Raw genomic sequence first — 15934 nt, 5'->3', positions numbered from 1 at the left:
GTATTCCTCTGGTTAGCTGTTAGCTAGCAGGCAAATTAGATTCTAAAAGCATGCAAATGCATGCAAACTTCTGGAGTCTATGATTGTGCGGCCTTTTAGTTCATGTGTGAATGGGGAGGGGGATTGGTGAGGGAGAATGACATGGGTAAGAGCAAGGCTAACCCCATCTACCACTCTTCATTTCTAGACCATTTATCAGAGGGACCCCCTGAAGCTGGTGGCCACTTGCAGACACATACTTCAAGGTGAAAAAAAAGCTGTTATGGAGCAGGTATTGTGATACCCCACCTCCCACCCCAACTCAACCCCTGGGAACTTTAGCCTGAGCCATTAGAAACTAGAAGGGATTTGAACTTCAGGAAAAGCTCAGTGTTCTAGGTCCAAGATGATCAAAGGAGGTTCCTGGGGTCAGAGTGAGCCCCAAGTTAAGCTCAGAGAAGCTTCCAATGAGGAACTGAGGGTAGTGAGAGGTCTGGGGCAAGTGATACAGAGCTGTTATCTCCAGAAGATTCCAAAATGTCAAGAAGAACTGTCAAGGAAGAGAAAGGAGCGAGACAAGGGAAGTGGTCTATTTTCTGCAGAGCATGGCAGTGGGCACCCCTTTAGGGAGTGGAGGCTGAGGGAAAAGGGATGGACAGAGTGTTTCACCTGTTGCCTGTCCTTCCTTGCAGTTCCACCACCTGCCAATGTCCTTCCACTGGAAGCAGGAGGAACTCAAGTTTAACACAGTCCTACGGAGGCTGCAGCACCGGGCCGGGGAGACCCGCCTTCTCCGGGAGGCCCTGCAGCCTGGAGCTGAGGCTGGCCAAGGTGGGATTCTGGGGAGTGTGTGGGAGTGACCCCCTCTTGGATCTCAACCCTGATTGAACCTCTTAAATATATCTGCACCCCGATTTTTGCCCCTACCCTCAGTGTCTTTGCACAGCTTGATAGAAACGCCTACCAACGGGACTGGGCCAAGTGAGGTGAGTAATGGACTGAGATGTGGAGACTGAGCTCAAAGTGCAGACTTTGAGGGTCTCAGATCTGTGGAGGGATGGTGAGTAGACCTCTGAGAGGTGAGAAAGGGAGGCTTACCCTCCAGAGCTGGGCAAAGAGGAAGCGTGTGGCTCCGGCTCAGGCCCCACCTGCCCACAGGCCCTGGTCACGCTGCTGCAGGAGACTGTTGGTGAGCTGGAAGCTGCTCAGGCTCTGGTGCTGAAGAGGATCCAGATATGGAAGCGGCAACAGCAGCTGGCAGGGAATGGTGCACCCTTTGAGGAGAGCCTGGCTCCACTACAAGAGAGGTGGGGAAGGGCTGACAGGGAAGCGGGATGCGCTGGGGGTGGACATCTGCTCTCCCTGCTGGAGGTGTGAGAGAGAGAAACCAGGCCAGAGGGTCTCGGGGTGGGCCAAGACTTGGAGAAGCCAGTTCCAGCAGAGCCACCCATACTGTTGTTCAGGTCATGTCTTGCACACACGCACCAGGCTGACCCGGCATGAGCAGGCATTCCTCCAATCTATACTTTTCTCTTCGAGCTCCATGCCCAGAGGGCTGGGAAGTCCTTTTCGTTTATTGGCAGGGTATCTTTCAATATGCGCAAAAGCATCGTGCGTGCTGGCCTCAGACCTGGGTATCAGACCCCTGGGGAAAGGGCAGCTCGTTTCAACAGAGCTTCCAGGCACTAAGCGGGAACCTTGCCCCAGAGCCAAGGCGCGTCCCACCACCCCTTCAGCCCCAGTGCCTTGCTGTCACACCCACTGCTCATCCCTAACCCTCCACACACACTATCCTGCTTTCTTCCTGGGTTGAGGGGTGAGGGGCGGTCTGGGCCGGGAGCAGGCTGGAAGACTGCGCCCCCTGACCACGGTCCTGGCCCCAGGTGTGAGAGCCTGGTGGACATTTATTCCCAGCTGCAGCAGGAGGTGGGGGCAGCTGGTGGGGAGCTTGATCCCAAGACCCGGGCAGCGCTGATTAGCCGACTGGATGAAGTCCTGCGCACACTCGTCACCAGGTATGAGCCCCCCTGCCTGGATGGAGAGCAGACCCCAAGGAAACAGGAGGGTCAGAGTTGTGGTGAGGGGGGGGGCAGTGGCGCCCAGAGGGACCCAGCTGTTCACTTCCCTGTGTCTTCCTTACTCCTCCCAGCTCTTTCCTGGTGGAAAAGCAGCCCCCCCAGGTTCTGAAGACTCAGACCAAGTTCCAGGCCGGAGTTCGATTCCTGCTGGGCCTGAGGTTCCTGGGGGCCCCAGCCAAGCCTCCGCTGGTCAGGGCCGACATGGTCACGGAGAAGCAGGCGAGGGAGCTGAGCATGCCCCAGGGGCCCGGAGCTGGAGCGTAAGCTGGGGCTGGAGAGGGCCTGAGTGGGAGATGGAGGCCAGAGGGGCCTGGGAGACCGGCACAGTGAAGGGGGCTGGGTGATGATGGGGAGGCAGGGCCATGGGGTATGGGGGCCCTGTATAACAGTCAAGCGAGAGGAAGGGGAGGGACCCACCAGTGCTGGAATGGGGTGGAAGCGTCCTGATTTGGCTAAGATGGGGGTTTCTCCCTCAAGAACCCAAGTAGGGAGATAGAGATTAGGGACCAATAGTCTAGGCCATTCACCTGTGCACTCAAGCTCCTGCCACTCCTGGGCCAATCGGGATGAGCCCCTCTCTGACTTGCCCTGGCAGAGAAAGCACCGGAGAAATCATCAACAACACCGTGCCCCTGGAGAACAGCATTCCTGGGAACTGCTGCTCTGCGCTGTTCAAGAACCTGGTGAGAGGCCTTTGGGGAGCAGTGGGTGGGCGTCCTCAGGCCAGGCAAGTGTCCTCGAGAGGGTGTGGGGAGCCCAGGAGAAGCAGTTTCTGCCTTCATCCTCCTCGCTCTCACCCCTTCCCCCAGCTTCTGAAGAAAATCAAGCGGTGTGAGCGGAAGGGCACCGAGTCTGTCACCGAGGAGAAGTGCGCTGTGCTCTTCTCCACCAGCCTCACGCTTGGCCCTAACAAACTCCCCATCCAGCTCCAGGTGAGCTTGAGTCCCAGGTGCCCTGGCCACACACGGAGGCCTGGATCCTCATTCCTCATGAATGCCCTGTACCCTGTGGGTCTGGGGTTCACGCATGTGGGGGCTCCAGCGGGAGTGGGGAGGACGAGAACTCAAGTGCACACTCCAGGGAATGACGGTGTGTGTTATTGCATATGGCCCTGTGGGACTGTGTCCCAGTTTTTGCAATAAGAACTATTTTCCTTAGCCATGCCAATGGCTAAGGCATTGAAGCACTTTTCTTAGACCAGGGCACTGTTTTAAGTCATACGCATGCACACACACACAGGGTTTGCACAGTTAACATTATGAGGGAGTTATTCTTACTAGCCTCATTTTACAGATGAGAACACTGAAACACAGAGATTGAGTACTTAGCCTGGGTCACACAGCTCCTGAATGTTGGAGCTGGTATTTGAAACCTGGAGGTCTGACTCCATAGCACTGACTCCTCACCACATCTCAGCAGGGAGGCCATAATTCAGCTTCAGAAAGCACTCGTTCACACACCACAAATTTTTAACTGTGTGGTGGGAGTTCAGGAGCTTCCGGGTATCCTCAGAGCCAGCCCTCTGCAGAGGCCCCTTGTCCCCCAGTACCAAGAGCTCCCTTTCCTCACCCGCTTCAGGCCCTGTCTCTGCCCCTGGTGGTCATCGTCCATGGCAACCAAGACAATAATGCCAAAGCCACCATCCTGTGGGACAATGCCTTCTCTGAGATGGTGAGACAAGACCCGGAGTTGGGGGGAGGAGGGGCTATAACCTGGCGGGTGGGTGCAGGCTGGTGGGGTGGCTGGTATGTCCACATGAGAGTGACCATAACTCCTTCTCATGGACTTTGTTTCTGTCCTTCTGACCTCCTTTCGTGCTAATCTTAACACCGATTCTGTGGTAGCACCTTAGACTACTGTTGGAAAAGCACCATTTTTCTTGGGCAGACTCAGGGGGACAAGGCTGGGGAGGGACAGTCTTGGGGAGAGGGGGAGGATGCAGGCCCTTCTGATGAGGAATGGCTACGTCAGCCTGAGGCTCCCTCACCTTCTCCCCTCCCCTCCCAGGACCGCGTGCCCTTTGTGGTGGCTGAGCGGGTGCCCTGGGAGAAGATGTGTGAAACTCTGAACCTCAAGTTCATGGCTGAAGTGGGGACCAACCGGGGGTTACTCCCAGAGCACTTCCTCTTCCTGGCCCAGAAGATCTTCAATGACAACAGCCTCAGTATAGAGGCCTTCCAGCACCGTTCTGTGTCCTGGTCACAGTTCAACAAGGTCATTCCCTTGCCCTTTGGACCTCCCACCCCCAAGCGCTTCATCCCTGGGGCACTCAGGGCCTCCCCAACCTCTGCCCAGGAACCAACCACTAGGATTTTCACAGTGCCCTGCCATGTTCATCAGGAGGGCCTCTGCCCTGGCCCAGGCAGGAAAACCCCTTGGCTCTCTGGCATCCCCCTAGTTTTTGTCTGGGGGCCCTCTGTCTTCCCTTTTGCTAGTGATTTGCATGACTCACCCAGACTGTGTGTAAACACAGCTTTGATTCAAAATGACTTTGACCCATTGGGAAAATAGTTCTTATTGTAAAAACCAGGACAAAATCCCACAGGGACAAATGCAATAACACCAGCAACCATGCGTTGACAGCTTAGGATATGCCAGATTGTACTTGAGCACTATATGTATGCTATCTCACTTAATCATCACAATAGCTCTTTAAGGTAGGTACTATTACACCCATTTTATAGAGGATGAACCGGCTCAGAGATGTTAAGTAGTTTCTCCAAGGCCTCCCAGTAAGTGAGGCCATATTTCTGACTCTTGATTTTAGCTACCACATTTTACTGCCCCCAAAATAAGGTGGCTCAGGACTGGATCTGTTACAAAAATAGGAAAAAATGGAGGTCTGAGTGTCTTGGTTGAAGATCAGCTGAATCAATGCTGTCATGTACTGATCTCTTTTTTAAAAAAGGAAGAAAGAAAAGCCCACACGACCAGAGGATGTGTTAGCAAAGGGAACAGGACACTTACATCCTGCAAACTGCCTTCTCTGGACACCACTTCCGCCAGGCCTCATTCAGGAGGGGGTGGAGCACAGTGGTTATGAGGGGGCCCAGCCCAGACTTCCTGGACTAAATCCCAGCTCTGCTTTTCACTGGTTGTGTAAGAAGCAAGTTATTTGATCTTTCTAGGCTTTCATTTCTTCATCTGTAAGATGGGATACTCATGGGATCTTCATCCATAGATGTGTAAAGATCGGATACAGTAATTTATGGCAAGAGCTTGGACTAGTGCCTGACACATGGGAAGCTTGAGTGTGGCCATTGTCGTTGATGGGGTCTCAGGTGCAGGGTGGTCCCTCAGTCCTGTGACTCTGTTGTGTCGGTACTCACAGCCCAGTGGCTGGCCTAGCCAGGCTCCCGCTCTGGCCCTCTTGTGCTCACACCGGCTCCCCTCTCCCCACAGGAGATCCTGCTGGGTCGTGGCTTCACCTTTTGGCAGTGGTTTGATGGTGTCCTGGATCTCACCAAACGCTGTCTCCGGAGCTACTGGTCAGACCGGTGAGTCCCTGCCCCAGGTAACCTGAGGATCTGGGCCTCCAGATCCTGCTCCACACACTACGCCCCCACCCACAACCTCTCCTTCATCCTGGCCAGGTTGATCATTGGCTTCATCAGCAAACAGTACGTCACTAGCCTTCTTCTCAACGAGCCTGATGGAACCTTCCTCCTTCGATTCAGTGACTCAGAGATTGGGGGCATCACCATTGCCCACGTCATCCGAGGCCAGGATGGTGAGGTCACCCCAGCCAGTCCTCTGCCTCTGTGCCTGTGCCCTCAGGGGTTTCTTCTGAGAAAGGTCCTGGCCTTCTTTGATGCCAACCGTGATCTTCAGGAAGTTCTTCCTTAGGTTCAACTTCTCTTCTTCCTTCTGTGGCCTAAACTTCTACCTTCTCACTTGGAGTTTGGTGGGAATGGGGACTGGTGGGACCCTCACACCAGCTCTTCCTCTCCTTACCTTGGTAGATTGAGAATGAGTCCAACCATCGGGGTAGGTTGGGGAAGGGGAATTAAGTCTGGACAGAGGGGACTCATGGCCTCATTCCTTATGTAGGCTCCCCACAGATAGAGAATATCCAGCCATTCTCTGCCAAAGACCTGTCCATTCGCTCACTTGGGGACCGAATCCGGGACCTCGCTCAGCTCAAAAACCTCTACCCCAAGAAACCCAAGGATGAGGCTTTCCGGAGCCACTACAAACGTGAGCTGTGAGCCGGGGCTGGCAGCTCTGACTCCTTCTGTGGTCCGCCTCCTCCCTGCTCCTGGTTGCCCCCACCCCACCTGCTGTGTGTCATCCCTGACTTCTTCCTCCATTGTCATTTCCCTGCTTCTGGACCCTGCCCATCATCCATGCTCACCTTTTCTAGCTCCCTTCCTCCCTAACCCGGAAGCATTCCATGGCTCTCCTTTCCTCCCCACAATAGCTGAGCAGATGGGTAAGGATGGCAGGGGTTATGTCCCAGCTACAATCAAGATGACTGTGGAAAGGTGAGTGTGCTGGTGTGGATGGAGGGCAGGCTTGATACTTATTTGTAAGCAGGAAGTGTGGCATCAACCCCTGGTCAGTCACACATGCCTCCTCCCCTCCTCCAGGGACCAGCCACTTCCCACCCCAGAGCCCCAAATGCCTACCATGGTGCCCTCTTACGATCTTGGAATGGCCCCTGATTCCTCCATGAACCTGCAGCTCGGCCCAGATATGGTGTAAGAAGCTTGAGAGATAGAACTGGGAGTGATCTGTGCCAGCAGGCATTCAGCATGGGCATGGGGAGAGTTGGCACTGGGGGTTGAAGTAGGGAATTTCCTTTGCTTGAAAGGGATCCCCCAACTTTCTTTTAAAAATAGAATTTTAAAAACCTATTTTATTTTTGGCTCTGCTGGGTCTTCCTTGCTGTGCAGGCTTTTTCTCTAGTTGAGGCGAGTGGGGGCTACTCTTTAGTTGCGGTGCGCAGGTTTCTCATGGCAGTGACTTTTCTTGTTGCAGAGCGTGGGCTCTAGGGCTAATGGGCTTCAGCAGTTGCAGCTTCTGGGCTCTAGAGCATAGGCTCAGTAGCTGTGGTGCACAGGTTTAGTTGTTCCATGGCACGTGGGATCTTCTTGCAACAGGAATCAAACCCATGTCTCCTGCATTGGCAGGTGGATTCTTTACCATTGAGCCCCCAGGGAAGCCCCAGGATTCCTGGGTAGGGGATTGGGAGTGTCCAGGAGAAGGGCTGGCCTCAAGAGTCTGCTTTCTTTCCTTAGGCCCCAAGTGTACCCACCACGCTCTCACTCCATCCCCTCATATCCAGCCCTCCCCCGGGAAGAATCAGTCAATATGTTGCCAGCCTTCCAGGAGTAAGTGGGGTCACCTCTGGGGAATGGGTTGGGTCACCCCCTGCAGTGGGGATTGGCACTTGTATTTGTGAAGAGAGGCTCTTCAATGAGAAAAGGGTGGCACAAAGCCAATGCCTGTGTCTCTTCTGTCCACTCCATTGAGGTGTTAATAGTTAAGATCCGGGTTCAAATTCCAGCTCCACCACTTGCTGACTTTGGGCAAGTTACTTAACTCTAATGCCTCATCTGTAAAATGGAATAATGATGATAATAATACCTGCTTCACAGGATTATTGTGAAGGTTAATTTGAGTTAGTAATATGTATAAAGCTAAACATAGAACCCAGCTCCTGGTAAGAGCTATGCAAGTATTAGTATTCTCTCTCCTGCCTCCTAAACCTACTGTCCTTTTTCTGTTACCTTGATTTGTATATATTTATCATTCTGGCCTGGAAGTGGAATAGACATTTTTGTTCTCCAGGTAGCACTCAGGTGTTTACTGACTCTCAGTCAAAGCAGGACATCTTCCCCCCATAGGAGTTGAGGTAGAGGTGGGATCGTAGAACCAGCAGAGTTCAGAAATTAGCTAATGTATCCTTCCTCTGTCCCCCGCTTCAGTCCCCAGTGCATATAATAACATTTATACAGAGAAGAGGACCAAATTCACAGGTAGAAATGACTTGCCCAAGGTGATACCATCAGGATGAGGAACTGGAAATAGTTTCCTTACTCAATGGGCTTGACTTTGCAACAGCTGCCCTGGACCAGCTTTCCTTTAACTGTACCCTCCTCTTCCTGCTTCCAGACCTCACCTGCCGATGCCTCCCAACCTGAGCCAGATGAGCCTGCCCTTTGACCAACCTCACCCGCAGTGAGTGACCACCCCCGCCCCCATCCTGAGCTCAAGCTCCTCATTCATTCCCAGCCTCAACCCCACCCTGACCCCCCCCACCACCTCATTTACTTCTCTGGGGCTGGCAGGGGCCTGCTGCCGTGCCCACCTCAGGATCATGCTGTGTCCAGCCCTGAGCCCTTGCTCTGCTCAGATGTGACCATGGCAGAAGACAGCTGCCTGAACCAGCCGGTGGGAGGGTTCCCTCAAGGCACCTGGTGAGTGTCAGCCTGGGGGTGGAGGCTGGGTGGGGGGTTGCGGTGTGGGTACCATGCCTATCCCACTGCTTCTCCACTTCCTCTCTGCAGGGTCCGTGAAGACATGTTCCCGCCCTTGTTGCCTCCCACTGAACAGGACCTTACCAAGCTTCTCTTGGAGGGACAAGGGGAGTCAGGGGGAGGGTCCTTGGGACCCCAACCCCTCCTGCAGCCCTCCCCCTATGGGCAGTCTGGGATCTCAATGTCCCACCTGGACCTAAGAGCTAACCCCAGTTGGTGATCCCAGCTGGAGACGGAGCCCAGAGAGACCGCTCTCCTGCCCCCACGGGCCTGCTCTGGGCATCTGCCCCTGCTCCTGCCCAACAGCAGAGAGGGAGGGTGTGTCCTCCTCTCCCCACCCACTCCCTGCTCAGGAGGAAAAGACTGCCAGGAGAAGGTACACTGGGTGGAACATACCTACTCCTTCCCTTCCAACACACCCCTGCCCTCTCCCTTCCAGATAGTGGAAGGGAAATTCAGGTTCCAAGTGAGACACGCCCCAACATGACTGCACAGGCAGTGCACACGCATGTGTGTGTGCGTGCACGCACATACACACATACACACACACATACCCACACACAGAGCTCTCCTTGGAAGATGGCACTCAGCAGGAAGAGGGCTGGACAAGAGCACAGGTGCGGGCAAGAGGGGGATTTCTCCGCCTGCCCCAAGCCAGGGCTCACCACTCACTGGTGGAAACACGCACGCACGCACACATCTGTTCCACACACTGAGGATGGCGGTATGGGCTTAGGCCCCAGCCCTGGAGAGATGGGAAGCAGTTCAGGAGACCCTGGGAGGGAGGTGGGGTGGGGTCTGTACATTTGGTAACAGATGTGGCTTTTGCCCAGATTAAAAAAAAAGTCCCAACCAGCTCCAGATTCTTGTCAGTCAACTGGAGACTTCAGGATACGTGTGTGAGATTGTGCAGAAGTTCAAGGGCTGAGTCTGTGTACAGCCAGGTGAAAGCGCATGCACTTGGGACATGTAATATATGGATGTCACACATGTTAGTTGTATGGCTTCATAGAACATTGATCTCTCTGACTTTGCCTGTGTGACAACACAAGTTAGCAAGTATGAGATACTGCACACAAGGCCCCAGCAAGTATGCTGGCCTCTCGGACATATGCTAACCCAAATGTACTCAGTTCTGGGTGTGATTGTGCCCACGTGGGTCTATGTGGCTGCGACATCTGCATATCAGGCTGTAGCTTTGGTGGCTCCCCACCCCCAGTCCTGCCCAGAGGCAGAGTGTGAATTTGGGGTCCAGACTCAGGTGTGTGGTCCCCTTGATGTACTGGGGGCCCTACCTGCTGCTGCTTTTCTATTTCTCCCACCCACTGCCAGCTTCCCTCCACCTTCCCACCCCATGCCAACCTTTCTCCATCTTGGGGGTCAGAGATCCTAAGCCATAAAATAAATTTTATTTCAAAATAACAAAATAAATAATCTACTGTACACGATCTGAAAAGAAAGACGCTCTAACTGCTCAGACAGGTGCTGCGGCCCAGCCCCCAGCTGAGGGAGACCCTGAGTCCACCCAGGCCTCCCGAGGGGGCCGGTGAAGGGGACCCCACACCCCCTAGAGAGGGCAAGAAGGAGAGAACGCTGAGGACTTGGGGGGGGAGATGGGGGTTGGGGGGCAAACTGCAGCACTTGTTAAATTAAAGAAACAAACTAGAAGCACAAAAATGGGGGGGTAGAGGGGGAGGAGCATGTCCAGTGTTCCAAGGCCCCCAGATCTGGGGGAAAATGTTTCTATTTTTAGCTGCTGGACCCTCCCAGAGAAGTCCCCCTTTCCCCCATGTCCAAACTGAGTCCAACTGCTCATGTCACTGGTTCAAACTAGAGAGAATGGGAGTGTGCTGTGTAGGGGAAGGGGGACCCCAAGTGCCCTGGGGGCAGAGTTCTCGCCTCCTTGCTCTAGGCAAGGGGGAGGGGGCGCCATGCTCCCTCCCTGTGTCCTCTGGCCAGGCCCCTGCTCGTTATTGCTTGAAGCCCCATAGTCCTATGCCCATGGGGCAGGGGGGGGGGGGAGGGAGGAGAAGGGCAGGGGAAGGATCCAGGGTCGTGATTAGAAGCCAGGGTGAGAGTAGAGGGGTCTATATGAGCCAGAAGCCTGGGGTCTGAGGACGCCAGTCCGCCCCTCACTGCCGGCTGGCCTCAGCCTCCACTTTCACGCTGTTCCTCCGACCTTCCACCAGCGCAGGATGCGGTCCTGGGGCCGGGCATCGGTCCAGAAGCCCCTCCTCGAACTCTGCAGGGAGAAGGGCCAGGTCAGGCGGCTGTTGCACATAGAGGTGGCTGAACACAGAGGCAGGGGCGGAGAAGGCTGCGAGGATGAGCTTGGTTTACTGACTCCGGCCCACTTCCTGTCCGGGGCGGGGCCGGGGTTTCATACCCAAGCGTGTGCGCCCCCTACTCTTTCTGGCTGTGTGTAGCTCTATGTCTCTGTGTGTGTGTGTCTCTCCTTCTCTGTCTCTCCCGCCTCCGTTCTGCTGGAATTTCTGGTTCTGTCGGAGCTGTGGGGGCGGCTTGGCTCTGACCTCTCCCCCTCCCCCCCTTCCCAGGCTCTGCCACCCCCACTCTTCCCTGGCCTCCTCCCAGGCCCCACCCACCTTGCCGGGCCCCCCAAGTTTCTTAGAAGCCAAAACAGGGGGAATGCAGGAAGTCGGCCTCCCAGCTCCTCCTCCAAGAAGAGCCCCCCTCTTTCAGTCCCCACCCCCACTTCCCACCCACGCACAGTTTAAAAATACCAAGCTAGGGTTGGTGGCTTTGTCTGCTGCGTCACTCTCAGCCCAGCCGATGCCCGGCCCTCTCTGCCGGCCTACTTGCCTGCCCCCCTCCCCATCCACACACAAAGCATCCCCCTTCCCTTTCGGGCTCTTCCAATTCCAAGCTGGCAACCCCACTCCAGCTCCTCGCCTGCTCCACCCTCTTGCATTGGCACAACTTCCAGCCAAGCTTCCATTCTTGGTGGCTCTCCTCTTCCTGCTCCCCTTTGTCCCCCATTCTGTCTCCCTGCTCCCCTAGTTCCCCCCTCACAGATTAGGGGTTGGACTCTCACTACTGGGAATAGCCCTGCAGGGTCCCTCCTCCGCAACTAAAGGCCTGGCTGGCTGGAGCCCCACCATCCTGCCCTCCTCCTCCCAGCTGGCCCCAGGACACCAGGATTGCTGTGTAGGGCCTGGGTAGTGGGGTGCTTGGGGACAGCACTGCTGGCTGCCTCACCTGCGAGAGGTGGCTTCGCAGGCACACAGGGGCTGAGGCGGCCCACGCGGTCGTGGGAGACGAGGCGGGCTAGCCGCAGCCCCTCATCCATCAGTGTCTGCTGCAGGATGTGGCGGCTCCACAGCCCGTGGGCTGGCAATGCCAGAGGCAGGTCAGCAGGGGGCGGCGTCAGCCTTGGACATGACCCCACAGCTGCGGGCATGGGCACGGGTCAGGTAAGGGGCCACAGCAACAGAACCCCCACCCTCAACCACACAGCCAGGCCCATAGGCCCAGGTCCACTGGCTCCTATCCGGCCAGGCCTCCCAACCCCACTCCAGGCAGTTGCCTCCTGGTGCCCTCCTCCCGTGCCCTCTACCCCCACAGTAAGAAGGGCTGTGATGCACACTCACCCTGCAAGTGCCCATCCAGGCTCTCCCCAGACAGACTGGCGCTGTCCTCCTCCAGGCTGGGGCGGAATGGGGGAGCATAGGATTCAGGGCCGGGAGGAGGCTGCTGGATTTCAGAGTGACTTTGTTCTCCAACCTGTGGATGCCCCAAATAAGAAAATGAGGACTGGGAAGGGAGTGGGCTGGGGATGGCTGCCTTAACCCCCGATGTTTGCCCTGGAAAACCCACCTCTTGTTTCAGTTTCTTCAGTGGGGGGCCTCCCAGTTCTTCAGGGTGGAGCCTGCAAAGATTGAGAGGAACAAGGACAGTGAGGCTGGGGAGAGACACGTGGCAGACACAGAATCTAAAATGCATTGTTTCCAGAATCTGGAAAGAGTCTAGCTAAGCAGGTGTATCCAGCTTAGGCGCCATTCCTGCAGGGGGCGAGGGGGTCTGAGATGGATGGGAGGGGGGCCAGACCTCAGACAAGTGGAAAAGGGGCTGGACCTCACACATGTGGACTTGGTCAAAGCAAGGCAGGTGGGAAGCAGGATGAAAGGCACCTGAACGGGAAGGCAGGATGTGACCCAGTTCCTAGGCACAGGAATCTGATCGAGGAAGAACCTAGAGAAGGGGGTCTCACCTGGAACCCTTCAAGGAGGACAGGTAGGTGCTCTCTCGGGCCACTTGGCGGGACAGGGAGAAGAGTTCCACCCTCCGCAGTAAGAGGGTGTTGTCCCTCATGCAGAACTGGGCAGCAGCCTCGTTGATGGTCAGCTGTGAAGAGGACCACCAGAGCAGTCAGAATCCTGACTCACCCACTACCTTGCCCAGACCTCCTCCCTCCCCTTCTCCATCAGACAAATGAGACCATCCATGAGATGCTTGGTTGGGTTTCTGACACTACCAGGAGTTTCCTGGGGGAGGAAGACAGAGGGCAGCACCCAGAGCTTCCTATGAATGCCAGGGGCCTCCTCCAATCCTGTGGGGTCCTGGGTGGCATGGAACTGGACAGTTGGGCTTTTGCCTGTGTGTCTGCATCCCCCTCAGTTGAGCAGGGAGGCACAGCAGCAGCTGGGGTTGGTGGAGGAGGGGATCAGGACTTTGGGTCCTGTTTATGGGGCAATGAAACAGACTCGCCAAATGTGAGGATTCTCAGAGGTAAGCAGGTCAAGCTCTAGATGTCCCAGGCAATCCTGGCAGGCTGGGGTCCTCACCTCGTGCAGGCTGAGCTGCTTGCCCTCCCGCCGCTTGGAGTCAAAGCGGCCATAGATGATGCTGTATTTGCGGATCTCCTCTTCCTTCTGGCTGTCATTATCGTCCATCTCAAAGATGTGGCCCACGCTCCGTGCCAGCTTCTTGTTCAGCTTCAGCAGGGATGTCACCTCCCCAGCATCCCCTCTTGGGAAGCTTCGGAAGATCCTCTCCACGCTCTCCACCACCATGCGCACCATCTCTGGCTCCAGTCGATCCGGACCACCCCCAGTCCCAGCTGCTGCCAGCCCCCCAGCCCCAGTCCCCTCAGGGCCGCCTCCCCCTGCCGGTGGGGAAAATGGGGGTGAGCCAGCCTCCTCTTCTCCTCCTGCCCCGACATCGGACTCTGGAGTGCTCCGGCCTGGCCAGATCCGGGGGTCCCCCGCCCCAGGTCCCCCAGGCAATGGTGACAGCTTCTCTCCAAGTTCAAGGGGGCTCTTGGGGCTAAAACTGCGGGCACTGCCCGCCTTTTCCCCCGGGCTGCCATGCCCATTGCTCATGCTCCCTTTCCGGGTCCCCGCCGTCTCAGAGATCTTGAAGAGTGGGATGCTGGAGACAGGCACCGCAGGCACGGGCTGGCTGAAAAGCCCTGGGTTGGTGGCCCACTCTCTCAGTGCCTTCTGCAGGCGTCGGACGTGGAGGGGCTTAGTGGCCATGCCCACGAGCGCCATGATCTCCAGGAACTCCTCCTCCCCCGCCTCGCACAGCTGCTGCACGTCGTCCCCTCCCTGCTGGATGAAGGTCTCGTAGTAGGAAAGAAGGTTGGCACGCTGCAGGACCCGGTACAGCTGCAGCTCCCCCAGGGTCCGAGGCAGGGCCATGGCTCGGGAACTGGGCCTGGGAAGGAGGCGCACAAGGTGGGGGGGGGGGGCAGTAAGTGCAAGTTCCCTGCTGGGTACCAACCCACCCTCACAATTGTCTTCTCTTTCCTGCCTGCTTCTCTTCCCCTCTTTTGAATGCTCTCTCTGCTGAGACTTGAGCACAGACTAGGCGAACCAGCCACTGCTCAGAAGCAGTGCTATCCCAGACTGGCTAGAAGTACCAGAAGCCAGACTGGTCTTTGTGGGAGTCAAAGGCTCCAAGCTCCCCTATCCTCAGCTTTTACTTTTGTGATCTCGGGCAAGGAGACCATGAGTATGAGGCCAGTCAGTACACCCCTGGATTAGCTGGACCAATGTCTCTTCCAGAACACCATCCTCACCTTCCACCCTACACACCTAGCCGTCTTAACAATACAAAGTTAATGAACATAGGATCCTTGTCCTCCCTACAGGGGAAACTAGGACCACTGCTGGCCAGCTTTATTCCCTGGTGGCATCCTGCTCATGTGGCTGAGCAGGAGAGGTGTGGCCCCTTCCCCTGCACTTTCTCACTGTGAGCCAGGCAGACCATCCATCCTCTGCTCCCTTTTCCCACCCCTGCTCAGCTTTTCCCACGGCTTAGGCATTCTTTGCACCTTCTTGCTCTCTCTCCCCAGGACCTCCCCTACCTTCCAGACTGCCCAGGGCCCCTCAGTTGGTCCCTCTCCCAGCAGTGACCTTCCCACCTGCTCCATAGGTAGAGCCATCCCTTCAGCTCAGGCACGGGGGAGGGGAGGGGTGCCTCAATTGTTCTGCTCTGGGGCCCGGTCCGCCCCCACACACTCCCACAGTGGTAGCGTCTGTGGGCGAAAACCGCCGGGGGGGCCTCCCGCCTACCCTTCTCTCCTTCATTTTTCCACCCACATCTTTAAGTGTTGTGGGGGAGCGATTCAAGGCCTCTTGAGGGAGGGGTTGTACATCGAAACTCCCCTCCTCACTCTGTAAATAAAGCTACAGAAATGAACAGACGCCTAAGGCTTGCCCCGCTTCTGCAAAGCTCCTCTGATGCTCTCTTGGTTCAAAGGCGCCGGCTGATCCCGGATCCCGGAGCCGCGCGCTCGGTACCAATGACGCGCTGAGCCAGCTGAGCGGCCCTCCGCCGGCACTATTGTCAGCTAGAGCCCCAAGGCTTCCCCTGCCGCCTGGGAGCCCCCACATTCTTTGCAGGGGGCTCACATGCCAGGTCATGCCCCCAAAATAAACGGGCGATGGAGAATTAGGTACTATTCTTTCTCTAGTCTTTCCAGTTGCATCAGATCTCTGTCTGCTCCCTGGGCCCCCTAATTCGAAGACGCACCCCCTTTCCGTCAGTCTCCACCCCCCACCCCCGTCCCGCTTCCCCTCGTCCTCTCCTCGACCTCCGCCCTCCGGACCCCTCTCCCGAGTCCAGCTCCACCCATCTCCACTCCCCGCCGCTTCCCTTTGCCCACTAACTTGAGTCTGGGCTGCGGGGTCCGGCGGGCGCTGTCCCCTCCGCCCGGCGGCTGCTCGGCTGTGGGGGAGGCAGCTCTGTGCATGGACGGCTGGAGACCACCCGGGGTGCCCTTCTCAGTGCCCGGCACTCAGCGCCTGGTGCGCGCTGCGCTCTTCCCTGCGCGCGAGGCCGTGTCCGCCGCTGTCCGGGCTCCGTCCCTCCCTCCACGTCTCCTCTCTCCGAGCCTCCGCGCCTCTGTCTGTGCCTCTGCCCCCCCCCCTC

The 15934-nt window shown here is 56.6% G+C and overlaps 2 protein-coding genes across 5 annotated transcripts in view; one reads left to right on the top strand and one right to left on the bottom strand.

Annotated features, from left to right (window-relative positions):
• The window catches only part of STAT6 (signal transducer and activator of transcription 6), a 14187-nt gene extending 4200 nt beyond the window's left edge, over positions 1–9987 (top strand). The window contains exons 4-22 of one of the 2 annotated variants that reach the window (XM_027542295.1): positions 188–271; positions 672–810; positions 913–965; positions 1138–1286; positions 1863–1994; positions 2129–2317; positions 2653–2740; positions 2867–2989; positions 3636–3728; positions 4065–4271; positions 5460–5554; positions 5651–5787; positions 6108–6254; positions 6478–6541; positions 6647–6757; positions 7298–7390; positions 8175–8240; positions 8351–8479; positions 8570–9987. In XM_027542295.1, coding sequence (XP_027398096.1) covers positions 188–271; positions 672–810; positions 913–965; positions 1138–1286; positions 1863–1994; positions 2129–2317; positions 2653–2740; positions 2867–2989; positions 3636–3728; positions 4065–4271; positions 5460–5554; positions 5651–5787; positions 6108–6254; positions 6478–6541; positions 6647–6757; positions 7298–7390; positions 8175–8240; positions 8351–8479; positions 8570–8759 — 2289 coding nt within the window. In that variant the 3' untranslated portion in view covers positions 8760–9987. Of the gene's footprint in view, positions 1–187; positions 272–671; positions 811–912; positions 966–1137; positions 1287–1862; positions 1995–2128; positions 2318–2652; positions 2741–2866; positions 2990–3635; positions 3729–4064; positions 4272–5459; positions 5555–5650; positions 5788–6107; positions 6255–6477; positions 6542–6646; positions 6758–7297; positions 7391–8174; positions 8241–8341; positions 8480–8569 lie in introns of both variants that reach the window. The other variant, XM_027542294.1, reaches the window with a different exon arrangement.
• NAB2 (NGFI-A binding protein 2) lies at positions 9927–15934 on the bottom strand. 3 transcript variants are annotated; one of them, XM_027542296.1, is made up of 7 exons: positions 15673–15933; positions 13342–14215; positions 12768–12901; positions 12374–12425; positions 12148–12280; positions 11756–11947; positions 9927–10781 (listed from the first exon to the last, which is right to left on the bottom strand). In XM_027542296.1, exons 1-7 carry the CDS (start codon positions 15753–15755, stop codon positions 10672–10674), a joined length of 1578 nt encoding a protein of 525 aa, XP_027398097.1. In that variant the 5' UTR covers positions 15756–15933; the 3' UTR covers positions 9927–10671. The 3 variants fall into 3 exon arrangements, with proteins under 3 accessions (XP_027398097.1, XP_027398100.1, XP_027398099.1); XM_027542299.1 differs by having other exon boundaries at positions 13342–14106; positions 15673–15898; XM_027542298.1 differs by lacking the exon at positions 11756–11947 and having other exon boundaries at positions 15673–15934.

This window comes from Bos indicus x Bos taurus, chromosome 5 (genome assembly GCF_003369695.1).
Source record: "Bos indicus x Bos taurus breed Angus x Brahman F1 hybrid chromosome 5, Bos_hybrid_MaternalHap_v2.0, whole genome shotgun sequence".
Lineage (NCBI taxonomy): Eukaryota > Metazoa > Chordata > Mammalia > Artiodactyla > Bovidae > Bos > Bos indicus x Bos taurus.
This window is presented reverse-complemented; position numbering and strand designations above follow the sequence as displayed.

Bases quoted from the DNA above. Each gene is read 5' to 3' on its own strand.
- NAB2 (XM_027542296.1), bottom strand. From the start codon at position 15,755: ATGCACAGAGCTGCCTCCCCCACAGCCGAGCAGCCGCCGGGCGGAGGG. The intron at 11,948-12,147 runs GTGAGTGTGCAT...CCATGCCCGCAG, and splicing joins CCTGGATGGGCACTTGCAGG to CTGTGGGGTCATGTCCAAGG. The intron at 10,782-11,755 runs GTGAGGCAGCCA...TTCTCCCTGCAG, and splicing joins TGCGAAGCCACCTCTCGCAG to AGTTCGAGGAGGGGCTTCTG.